The sequence below is a fragment of the Lolium rigidum genome, chromosome 7 (genome assembly GCF_022539505.1).
Source record: "Lolium rigidum isolate FL_2022 chromosome 7, APGP_CSIRO_Lrig_0.1, whole genome shotgun sequence".
Lineage (NCBI taxonomy): Eukaryota > Viridiplantae > Streptophyta > Magnoliopsida > Poales > Poaceae > Lolium > Lolium rigidum.
Window position 1 is genome coordinate 128,578,955 of NC_061514.1, and position 11,264 is coordinate 128,590,218.

Sequence of the window (11,264 nt, forward strand, 5' to 3'; positions counted from 1 at the left end):
TTATGAATTGATCAGAAAAAAGGTGAGCTAGCTGTATGTTCACAAGATGAGTCTTGGTGTGAGGAAGTGTTGGTATAATTTGTGAAATTGATTTCTAACAACTTAAGTTTCATTTTTCCATTGTAACTGATTGTTGCAGGAAACTCAGTGATGCATTACCTGGTTTCTGAAGGTGAGGGCAAGGAAAGGATATACGCCCAATCAAAGTGCAATCTATGAATGTAATCAATCTATGAAAAAGTAAAGGTCCTGGGAACAAATATTTGTACACCTTCGTACATAGTTTTGGTTTCTACAATAAAGTAACTTTCTAAATAAACATACAAAAGCACACAAGAATATATCATGCTGAAATAAGCTAATAACATTTACAAGTGTATTCGAAGAACAATATAGTAACCCATTCTCGTAACTCTTTTACAAATAAACATAAAGAACCAAACGTTTGGATTGAAGTTTGTAGAAGTGAATCTGGAGACAAGAAATGGAGACATGTAACTCCTTTTGAGAGGAATAAATAAACTATACATTATCAAATGAATGGAGGACTTTCTCAAGAACAAGTCTAGTCTGCTTGTCCAAGGGCTTCTCCTCGGTATCAGAGTGGGCTACATTGAGCAGGTAGAGCTTTCTAGAAGCAACAAAGGCCGCCGTGAAGATCCGCTTCATCCCTCCCCTGGTGCTATCCAGTGAGTACTCGATTTCGTACACTGTCAGGCCATCATGACCTGATCTCTCTCCAGTAGAAATCACCTCCGCGGATTTGGTACTTTCCTGAATCAAGGGAAAGGACTCAAACCAACTGCCAATACTAGCATTGAATTTCTCCCAAATATTAGCACTTGAACCTTTACCACCAGCTATAATAAGCAACAACAAGAGGAGCTCAGTTTTGAGCTTCAGTATGAACTGCTCGTTTGAATACATTTGATGCAATTGCCATTACGGCATTAACCATATGCAGATAAGAATAAAAAGAAGTTACTGTATCAAAAAGAAACTCTCTATACAGCACAACAGATAAGCAGTCACATCAAATTGCAATAGCCCCAAACAACACCAAAGTGTTCAGGCATTTACCTTTTTCTTCTCTGCCTGCAGAAGCCTGTCCGCGACGAACTGCGGCATACCAAAATCCGTCAGCGAGGAGAGGCGGACAGGGCTGACGACAACTCCGATGTTGTTACTCCCCTTCCCTTCCTGCTGAAACAGCGCCGTCGCGCCGGCCTTCTCCACCTTCCACAATTACACAACAACAGCAACACACATTTCAGAATTCTAATCCACAATCCTGACTCATCAAAGTGCACAAAGCTTCCTACGGTACTACATCACATTATCAGGTGCATATTTACACTACGTTGCAGGATTGCGGCACAACGTGGCTTTAGTACTTCATACCTTGGGCCATGAGGCGGGCTTGAGGAGGGTGAACCCCTGGTCCTGGTCGGTGTACCGCTCCAGCTCCAGCACCGCCGCGCTTCCTCCTCCCACGGCTTCTGCCTCCGTTTCCGATGCGAAGGCCACGGGGAGTTGCGGTGACGAGGCGAGGAAAGGGATGGCTGTGAGGAGCAGCGAGGCGGCAGAAACGGCCCGCCTGGTTAGGGGCGGAGGAGGAGGCGGGTGCTGGGTGCGGCGGGCGAGCTTCAGCGGCGGGCCGCGGCAAGGGCAGCCGACGGCGCCGACGAGTGGCATCGATTTGTAGAGACAAGTTCTCGCTCGCGGCTATGGCCGCCTCTGCCGCTCCGTTCGTTATCGCCATTTTACGCTGGCTGTGGGCCTGCTAATGCCCTATATAGTCTTTTTCTTAATTCATGGGCTGGGTGAAAGTGAAGCGGAAATGCGGAATAAACCTAGAGGGCCGTTGTTATTGCAACTAGATGACCCGTTGCGCTATCGCGCAAATAGCAGAATCAAGTCGGAATTTAAATCATAAGTTATAGCTTATTATAGTATTAAGAATTAGCACGTAATTTAACTGATTTAGTATCGGAGGCTTGGAGCGGAGCTCTGACCCTCCCTCCACCCATACTGGTGTCACTCCCTGAGTCACTCATATGGAAAAATTTGGCACATGTCACCGTTATTTTTCGGTGTTTGCTGAAACACACCGTTCGATTGTATCTTTGCCAGGTACCATTATAATTATGTGGCATATTTATCGAACACACCACCTAACTAAAAAGGAAAGCTTTGCACTTTGTCTTTAAAACCAATCATCACAGGCAAAGGTGCAAAACTTTCCATTTCAGGCTGGTGGTGTTACAAAATTGTAATGGTAACTGACAAAAACATAATCGGACGGTGCTAGAAAATAACTGTGTCTCGTAGCAAATTTTTCCTATTTTTTACCTATATTTAGAGGTGTCACACAGTACAAATGGTTAAAATTTACCATAAACGTAGGTCCACCCGTGCCTCCGCTGCCGCTCTGAATAGTGGTAAGAGCATCTCCAGCCGCGTCCTCCAAAGTGTCCCCCAAACGGCGTCAGATTTATCGTTTGCGGGACGTCTTTCGGTCGTGCCGCGCTTGGGGGACGTCGCTCCTCAGCCGCGTCCAACAAACGCGCCCCCAAAACTTTAAAATATTATTTTTATTTTATTTTAGTAGATAGAAGAAATATGTAGGTACCATAAACGTAGGTCCACCCGTGCCTCCGCTGCCGCTCTGAATAGTGGTAAGAGCATCTCCGGCTCGCGTCCTCCAAAGTGTCCCCCAAACGGCGTCAGATTTATCGTTTGCGGGACGTCTTTCGGTCGTGCCGCGCTTGAGGGACGTCGCTCCTCAACCGCGTCCAACAAACGCGCCCCCAAAACTTTAAAATACTATTTATATTTTATTTTAGTAGATAGAATAAATATGTAGGTAACGTTGTACTAATATTGCTGCTAATATTCAAAGCAGTGCAACATAAACAAATTACATATAAAAACTTCAAAAAATATAAACAAATTACATATAAAAATATGAACTACTTCTTCTTTGATGGCCCCACCTCGTCGTCATCACGGTGGCGCTTCCTGCTCATCACCTCTTCCGAAGAGACGGTGTCGTTCGACGCGTCGGAGGTACTTGTGTCGTCCTCGTCGTCGACGGTGCTCGCCTGCTATGCCTTCGCCTTCGCTTTCGCCTTCGCCTCCGCCTTCTCCCGGGCCACCGCCGCGTCCGTCCATGAGTCACTTACGCGTCAGGCCCGCTTCTCCTGGCATCGCTTTTCGTTATGTTTGGCGTGCCCGGAGGGTCCCCTATGTAGCGAGAACGGACTGAGACGCCGAACACCGTATTGAAGCGCGCCGGACAGAAAGAGCCTTAGGGCATGGAGAACGTTTTTATCTCAGGCACGCCCCAAATCCCTTTGGGGAACGTGGCTTGAGATGCTCTAAAGGAAGGGTAGCCGAGTTGGCTGGCCATCGAGCTGAGCTCCATCGGCTTCCAACAGCGTGCATTGGAGAAAATGTCCTCGACATCCAACAGTGTGCATTGGAGAAAATGTCCTCGACGGCAAAGGAAAAAAGCATCCCGGTGAGAGCAACATGACAGTCCTTGTGAGAGCGACATGAGCAGAAAAACACATAGCCCAAAGGCTTGAATAACAAAGATTAAGCATGCGAAAAAAATTCCAAATTCACAAACCACAAAACAAAGTATTCCAATTTCTTATCACTTCATTTGCTTCCATAACTAAGGATTATTTTGTGTCCTTTTCAAAAATATAGCAGCCACATGTGGCGTCTTAAAAAGACAAAAATGAACATCTCCAACCTCAAAGTCTTCTTGGACAGTTGAAGTATTAAAACCTTATGCATGGTCACTTGTAAAAACAATAAGAAAAACAGGACAAACTTTTCTCACAGCTTCACTTGTCCTGAAGCGTTCCGAAGCTAGGATGGAACAATACTGTAAGTACATAAAACCTGTATATATCATAACCATATATTGTTACAAAACCTATGGATACAAACCTTTCGAACGAGTGGGTGAAGCAATATGGATAACTCACAAACTAATCGTTACAATATTTTTATTTTTCAAAGCATCATGCAATAAGGTTTTATTACTGCAAAGTTTGTCCAGATTTAGCTCTATCTGCACTCGTGTGCGAAGAACAAACATATACCGGAACAAGTATTATACACCAGCATATACAATATAGGTACCATTCGATGGTCAAAGGGAAAAGTCATAAAGTAACACAAGAAAACCTTCTTCCTTCCTGCGCTGATAAACGCATATGAATGGCTCCAATAACTAAGGATTTTATAACCTAACTGATGGGTGTCGCTGTTAACTAAGTACCACAATTCATCGAGCTACATGGATAGATATCTGCAGTACCTCCTGTAGTAGTTTGCAATGATCAAAAGCGGTTGCAGAAAAGGAAGTACATCTGAAGGACAGAAGTTTGAAAGAAAAATCTATAACCTGGAATGGACACATTGCACATTACCAAAGATGTTCTAAATATATCTTGAGCATCTACTTCATGCCTAACGAACATGCATATCACTTTATAGGCCAGGAAACCAAAACGTTGACAAAAAGATTGATACCCATTGTGGATATAGAGTTATAGACCTATCAAAAGGATCAAATAGTTAGAGGTTGGGGCAATTGAAAGGTTCTTTCGATCACATAGTGATGCGGTTGGGATAGTCATTTTCTGGTAGGAGGGTTAGATGCCTTGAATAAAATAATTATAAAGCAATTAACAGGATCATACGAACGCAAGCACTTATATCCCAGTTTCTGTGAATGTATGCTTTGGTTTCCATACTTTATTGTTCAACTTAGACAAGCCTCTCTGCAATTTATAAAAAGAAAAGTATTTACATTGTCCTCAGTTTAGCAAAGATGTCTTGCATTCAGAACAGATTCTTATAATGTATTCCTGATTATTCTGTGTTGAATTTATAACAAGAAATGAAGAACTAATCGATATTTTCCATACGCAAGCAAAACGCCACGGGTCACGAGACTTGCTATTTTTCCTAGGCTCTCTGACTGGGTTGGTTCCACCAATGAAATGTAAGATTGTACATGCTGAATGTTGATCTATATGAAGACCTAGACATATCAGACCAGGATATTAGAGACTACACAATGGTATGCCACTACAAAAGAAGCGATTAAATATAACCTTGGGAAAATCATGTTAAGAAAATAAGTCCAGAAAGATGATTGAAGCAAGCACCACTTAAAGAAGCCAACCGATAAAGCGCCAAACATAAAGGTATATACAAAGGCAACATACACTGTAATGTAATCTATACACTACTAATTTGTTTTACGGCAATCATAAAGTGGTAAAATATCTATATTTGAGAATATACAACTGCACTAATACTTGTATCAACCATGTGATACGGACACATATCTGTTTTGGATCAATCTCATTTCACAATTTTCTGTTACCATACGGAATGATTCATTCGTAAATAACAATGTTGCGGGAGAGATAATGAGATGCCAAAAGTAAACATAAAATAGAATATGGGAGCAGATCTGACTAAACTTACCTACTAACGTCCCATCTCATCACCCTTTTGTCCGCAGCATGGAAGGCCAACAGTCTCCAAATTTGGATTCCACACAACCTGAAAGACATCGCCCCTACAGCTGCAAACTGTGCAGCACAAAGTATCAAATGCTTAACTGCATATCGGTTAAGGATAGCGAGTAGATTAACTGACCAATGAAAAACAGAAAATTAAGACTGACGTAAAGAGGTAACAATAAAGAAAATCAGTCACAGTTGTCGGAAGCATGCAAGCTTCTTGATAGTTTTCACAAGTAAAATACTTAATAGTTGCATCACCATAGCCAAGATCCATTAATTGGACGGATTGAAGAACAATGAGTTGACCTGACAAAGCAATGATATAAGCTATGAATAGGAAGCATGACAAACTGAAAATGAGGAACACATATTTTCACAGAAGTAAACCTTGGTACCAACATTAATGGTAAAAATTTTTACCTTCTTTCTATAATTTCTTTTATTTATTGTGGGAAGTGGTAGAACACAACTGCAGTAGCAACAAAAATGGATATCTGAGCATTCATGCCATGATGTAGTGTAGGTTGCACTCAAACAAAATTTTAATAGAACTTGTAACGCCAACAAGAACCTATCTTTGCATTAAAATCACATTAAAAAATGAGGACAATATTAATGGTATTATTAAATAATAACCAATCAAGATAAGTGTGAGCATATCTTTGTTCCGTAGTTAGAGCCGGAGGAAAATAACACATATGAAAAATATTTTAATAAATAAACAAATAACAAACGAGACAGGAATCTTTTCATAGGAACATAGGCTTTAAGATGTTTCAAACACTAATGGCTAGAGCACTCAAGGATGGAAGGGATAAGGACCATAAATTCAAACTATGCAGTAACCATGCTTTAATCTAGAAATCTGCAAACTATCTAATGCCTAGTACAGATTTGCAGCAGTTAGTACTCATTCACATATGGGAACAAAAAATATTATCACCTTCAAAAATTTGTTGCATTTGTCTTGACTCTTGAGTGTCAATAAATTTTCCTGTAAACAAAAAGTGAGTTGATAATCTCCTGCAATGGAACAAAGAGCTAAATAAATTAGCATCAAAGTAAACTGAGTTTGGTTTAGTATTCCATAAGAAAAGTTGAAAGATGGAGGGTCAAATCAAAGATATATAAATGAAAGACATAATATCGCACGAAGCTGACATGTGCATGGTTAGTCGTATTATTAGGCAATACCAGCAACGGCAAGTGCATCCATATTACCAACAAAAAATATCAATTATTTTGACTGCAACGAAACTGATCAAAGCAAAATTACCATTTATTTTGACCCACAGCAGACTACTCCTTTGGAATCACAAAAGGTCTGACTTGACTACATTTCAACAATAAATTTTTTATTTGGGGACAAACTGCTCAAGCGTGATCTAGAATCAATTTGAGTACTTGTTTTTTGATGAGTAAAGCAACGCTGCTTGGGGGGAACTTGCTCTGCTTATAGAATAGGGTTGGGGAAGAGGCGACCAGGACGGCGATGGGTGAGGGCATGGCCGAGGGAGGGAGGCCAGCACTGGTCGGCCTGTGCCCAGCACCTCCTTCACCCAACGCCACCCCAAGAGCCGCTCGCTGCTCCTCCACCTGCGGCCTAGCTCGACCCTTCGCTTCTCCTCCTCCTCCGGCCCAGCGCCGTCCCTCGCTGCTCCTCCACCTCCGGCCCAGCGCCACCACAAGAACGACCTAGCGCAAGAGGAGTGACAAGGGCGAGCCCGGCGATGGCGAACGCCCAGTGGCGAGCGACTCCACGGCGGAGGACCGGCGTCCGGAGCCAGCGAGGGTGGGAGCGAAGGTGCGGGGCGGCCGGTGCAGCTCCGGAACCGTGAGCTTTGCTGCTTTCGATAGGCTTGTCAATGTGAATCTAAAAAATAGGCTTGTCAACTTTAGACAATCCATGATGTGAACACTCTCAAGGCTAGAAATGTGAGCTGTTCGCTATATGTTTCTTCCCTTGCGTCTAAGCTATTGACTATTTAAACAATCTAATTCTGAAAATGCTGGCTGTAGTGTCAAATAAGATACTTAAAGAAAAATATCATGGTTATGCAGTGTTAGCTGAAATTAACCTGCAACATGGTGGCTGTTCAGCGACGGAAAAAAAAAACCCAGCTTGTTGTTCCATCTTATCCTGCAGTGTAGAGTTATTTGCGTTCTTCTCACCTGTGAAGAGGACAAACCATCACAAACCATTGTAAGCCACGAAAAATCATTTGATCTCAGGAAACAAGCGGAATCAAAAAAATAACTAACAAATAGACATGTCAGTTGCATGAAAAAAAAAACTGAGACAAAACAATAAATTTCAAGTACATATGACGTCTCACAGTTGTGAAGCACAATCAGGAATAAAAACATGATTGTTGATCATGTATGCCATTAGATCAAAAGCTCCATGGAGGTATGAATGATATATTCCTATATTCTCAAATGTGGCCAAGCGCGCACAACATATAGCAGAATAGAGAATGGATATGCTCTGTTGTAACATGCATGATGGGGAAAGGATAGTCTTGTTGCTTAATGATGAAATTTGATATAATCAAGGTCTATTGCCTTCCCTTTAGTTGCTAGTTCCTGACCCTCCTAAAGAACCTAGTCATTCAACACAAAATTTTGCATTCATGCATATTTTAGCATTCCCGAGGTCATGGATGTATATCTGATTATCTGAATACAAGGGGCCACAAAAACTAATATATTAAGATTGTAGGAAATCATGTCAGAAAAATAAATAGAAACAACAAAGTCTGGAAACCTATGATCACTGTCATTTCTGATATCTTGATTAAAAGTGAGCAGTAATTTTCCAGCTATGCATCAAATGCCAGAAATTGACAATATGAAGCAATATCGATGTTAAGAGTATGAATGCTTCTTTCTGCTCACCCTCCCTCCTAGTAATTATTTTTATTTCAAGAAATTTTCAGGTTGATTCATGCCCTTCAGGCTCACCACGATGAACAAATAAAAATAGTCTGTGAGTATGAAAAGGCAAAGCACTATCAATTACCAATGCGCCACCGCAATGTCACACAAATATAGTCCTATTAATAAACTAAGGCAGGAGATGATTCATTCCCTAGAGATGAAGAAATAAAAAAAACTCACCTAGAGCTTAGGACCTTCGATGTGGCCATGATGGTGCCTGCAATATCACCTTTAGCATGCAATATCACCTTCAGCAGTGATTCTCCATCACCTAGCCGGAACCAAACATCATCCGGATATCATTTACTAAAACTAAAATATTCACGAAGCATATCAGACCAAGACAAGCATGATATTTCCTAATATTTTCCTGGACCAAAGCTAGCTAATTACGTAATTCCTAACAAACAAATCTACCCAAATGTTGTAGGACTTATTAATGCCGCAGCTGACGAACATGCCACAACTGACAAAATCTATTTCAAGAAATTTTCAGGTTGATTCATGCCCTTCAGGCTCACCACGATGAACAAATAAAAATAGCTGTGAGTATGAAAAGGCAAAGCACTATCAATTACCAATGCGCCACTGCAATGTCACACAAATATAGTCCTATTAATAAACTAAGGCAGGAGATGATTCATTCCCTAGAGATGAAGAAATAAAAAAAAACTCACCTAGAGCTTAGGACCTTCGATGTGGCCATGATGGTGCCTGCAATATCACCTTTAGCATGCAATATCACCTTCAGCAGTGATTCTCCATCACCTAGCCGGAACCAAACATCATCCGGATATCATTTACTAAAACTAAAATATTCACGAAGCATATCAAACCAAGACAGCATGATATTTCCTAATATTTTCCTGGACCAAAGCTAGCTAATTACGTAATTCCTAACAAACAAATCTACCCAAATGTTGTAGGACTTATTAATGCCGCAGCTGGCGAACATGCCACAACTGACAAAATCTGCTTCGCAAAAATATAGGATGAATGGATGCCAAACAAAAGTAACCAAGGAAATGCTATGCATTACTACTAACTATAAGGTTCCCGCTGATTGCGGTGTTGGCCTGCTGTTCTGCAGAGAGAATAAATCCCTAGAGTTTGGATAAAAATCATTAGAAGAATTAGCCCTACCAGAAATAATAACTTGCTGAACAAAGGCATGAAGGATCAGCTTACAATGTGCAGGTTGTGGAGCTTCTCATCCACCCGCTATTCCATTGCTGAAAGCCTGAAACCACATGGGGACTTCAAGTTAAAACACAGGAGTATGATGTCCTTTGCCTTATATATGTAAAGCTAGGCTCCGTGAAATGAAAACTTAGGTAAAAAATTAAAACCTCACGCATTGTTCCAATCAAATACCTGCTTCTAATGCATGAACAAACTAAGTGTAGTATACATCTGGAAGTAGATCAGGCAAAACTGAACCAAGCAGAAAGGTACACCATGGCAGAAATAAAAGAGCTGAATTTTGAAGCCTGGCGTCAATGAATATCATCTCTATATTTTTTATTCGACAATGTGCAGAGGTATCATTGCCATGTGTTGTAACTGTCAGAGGAATTGCAACCAACAAATACCAGGAGTTACCTGTATTTCAAGAGAAAACACATAAGTATATACTGTTGGCAGAACATCTCAAAATGGGTCAGATGACATGCAATTCAGAATAACAAGCGTGGGGAGCAAAACAATCATTGTTACCTTTTTTCTTCATAAATTATGCAATTTGCTAGGAAGGCCGAACCTGGCCCAGAATTTGCATAGAAATACTGGGAAATCTCCCAAAGCATCACAGTATGATAGCCAAAAGAGGATTGCATGCAGATATCAGTAGACATCTAACATGAGTAAAACTTTAAAAATCAACATCAATATTTACTTCTAAATCTAGCACAGAACTTCATATGCTTCCGTTTGGCAATAAGGAACTCCTTTTAGTTCCCCATCTAAGAACGAACACATGGTCTGAACAGACCCTTGATTTGGGGAAAATTAACCCTAAGCAGACAAATTAAAGTGGAATTGGGTGGGGAATCGAGAGAAGGGGCCGTACCATGGGATGTCTGGCGAGTAAGCAAGGAGATGCAGGAAAGGCACCGGGTCAGACAAGGATGTGAGGAGGAGTGAGCAGCGCCACCAGCCGCTGAGCGTCCCCTGAGCAGGCAACGTACATCCTCCTTGGCTCACATCCCGTCCTCCTCCGTCGCCACATCCCGAGCCCCCCGCTCGACCACCTCCTCCGGCGCCTCCATGGCGGCGGAGTCGCCCCGCGGCTTGCACTCCTTCGCCCGACGCCGCTGCGCCCAACTCTGTCCAGCGCGGGGAACAATGGAGGCCGGGACTGACCAGGAGACGGAGGCGGACGCCTCCCGCAGTGGTGTACGGCGACGGGAAGGCGAGCTTGAGCTCGACCATGGAGGAAGAGGAGAGGAGAGGACGAGGCGTCCCCGGCACCCTCCTTGGTGCGTGCTCTGCGAGCGTCTCCTCCGGTCAACGCCCGTGGCCGTCCGGCTCCATCGCGCGCGCGGCCAGCCGTCGTCGGCTGGATGACATCGAGGGCGAGCGCGCGCAGCCGAGCCGCCGCCGCTTGTTACGAGAGGAGGAGAGGAGGGGAGGAGCCAGGGACGAGGCGGAGGCGGGGATTGGGCCTAGGGTTTCACCGTCGCAAAGATTCCTCTCACGCAGGGCGACGCGAGCTCACTGCCGCCGCTGCCTTCCAGAGGCGGCCCCGCACGCCCTCGGGCCCAGTCG

The 11,264-nt window shown here is 42.9% G+C and overlaps 1 protein-coding gene and 1 long non-coding RNA gene across 5 annotated transcripts; both read right to left on the reverse strand.

Annotated features, from left to right (window-relative positions):
* Positions 1-327: 327 nt before the first annotated feature.
* On the reverse strand, positions 328-1,703 carry LOC124676372 (psbP domain-containing protein 2, chloroplastic-like). Its single transcript, XM_047212447.1, has 3 exons — positions 1,402-1,703; positions 1,081-1,236; positions 328-774 (listed from the first exon to the last, which is right to left on the reverse strand). The coding sequence occupies exons 1-3, from the start codon at positions 1,693-1,695 to the stop codon at positions 523-525; spliced, it is 702 nt and encodes a 233-aa protein (XP_047068403.1). The 5' UTR covers positions 1,696-1,703; the 3' UTR covers positions 328-522.
* Positions 1,704-4,189: 2,486 nt separating this feature from the next.
* On the reverse strand, positions 4,190-10,958 carry LOC124678957. 4 transcript variants are annotated; one of them, XR_006994722.1, is made up of 10 exons: positions 10,567-10,958; positions 9,873-10,100; positions 9,687-9,738; positions 9,176-9,266; positions 8,679-8,769; positions 7,637-7,730; positions 6,502-6,581; positions 5,979-6,027; positions 5,518-5,624; positions 4,190-4,339 (listed from the first exon to the last, which is right to left on the reverse strand). It is a non-coding gene; the product is annotated as an uncharacterized LOC124678957 (long non-coding RNA). The 4 variants fall into 4 exon arrangements; XR_006994724.1 differs by lacking the exon at positions 4,190-4,339 and adding an exon at positions 4,965-5,065; XR_006994725.1 differs by lacking the exon at positions 5,979-6,027.
* Between the last annotated feature and the right edge of the window lie 306 nt (positions 10,959-11,264).

Bases quoted from the DNA above. Each gene is read 5' to 3' on its own strand.
- LOC124676372 (XM_047212447.1), bottom strand. From the start codon at position 1,695: ATGCCACTCGTCGGCGCCGTCGGCTGCCCTTGCCGCGGCCCGCCGCTG. The intron at 1,237-1,401 runs GTATGAAGTACT...TAATTGTGGAAG, and splicing joins AGCCCGCCTCATGGCCCAAG to GTGGAGAAGGCCGGCGCGAC. The intron at 775-1,080 runs GTAAATGCCTGA...CCCTTGATTCAG, and splicing joins TGCAGGCAGAGAAGAAAAAG to GAAAGTACCAAATCCGCGGA.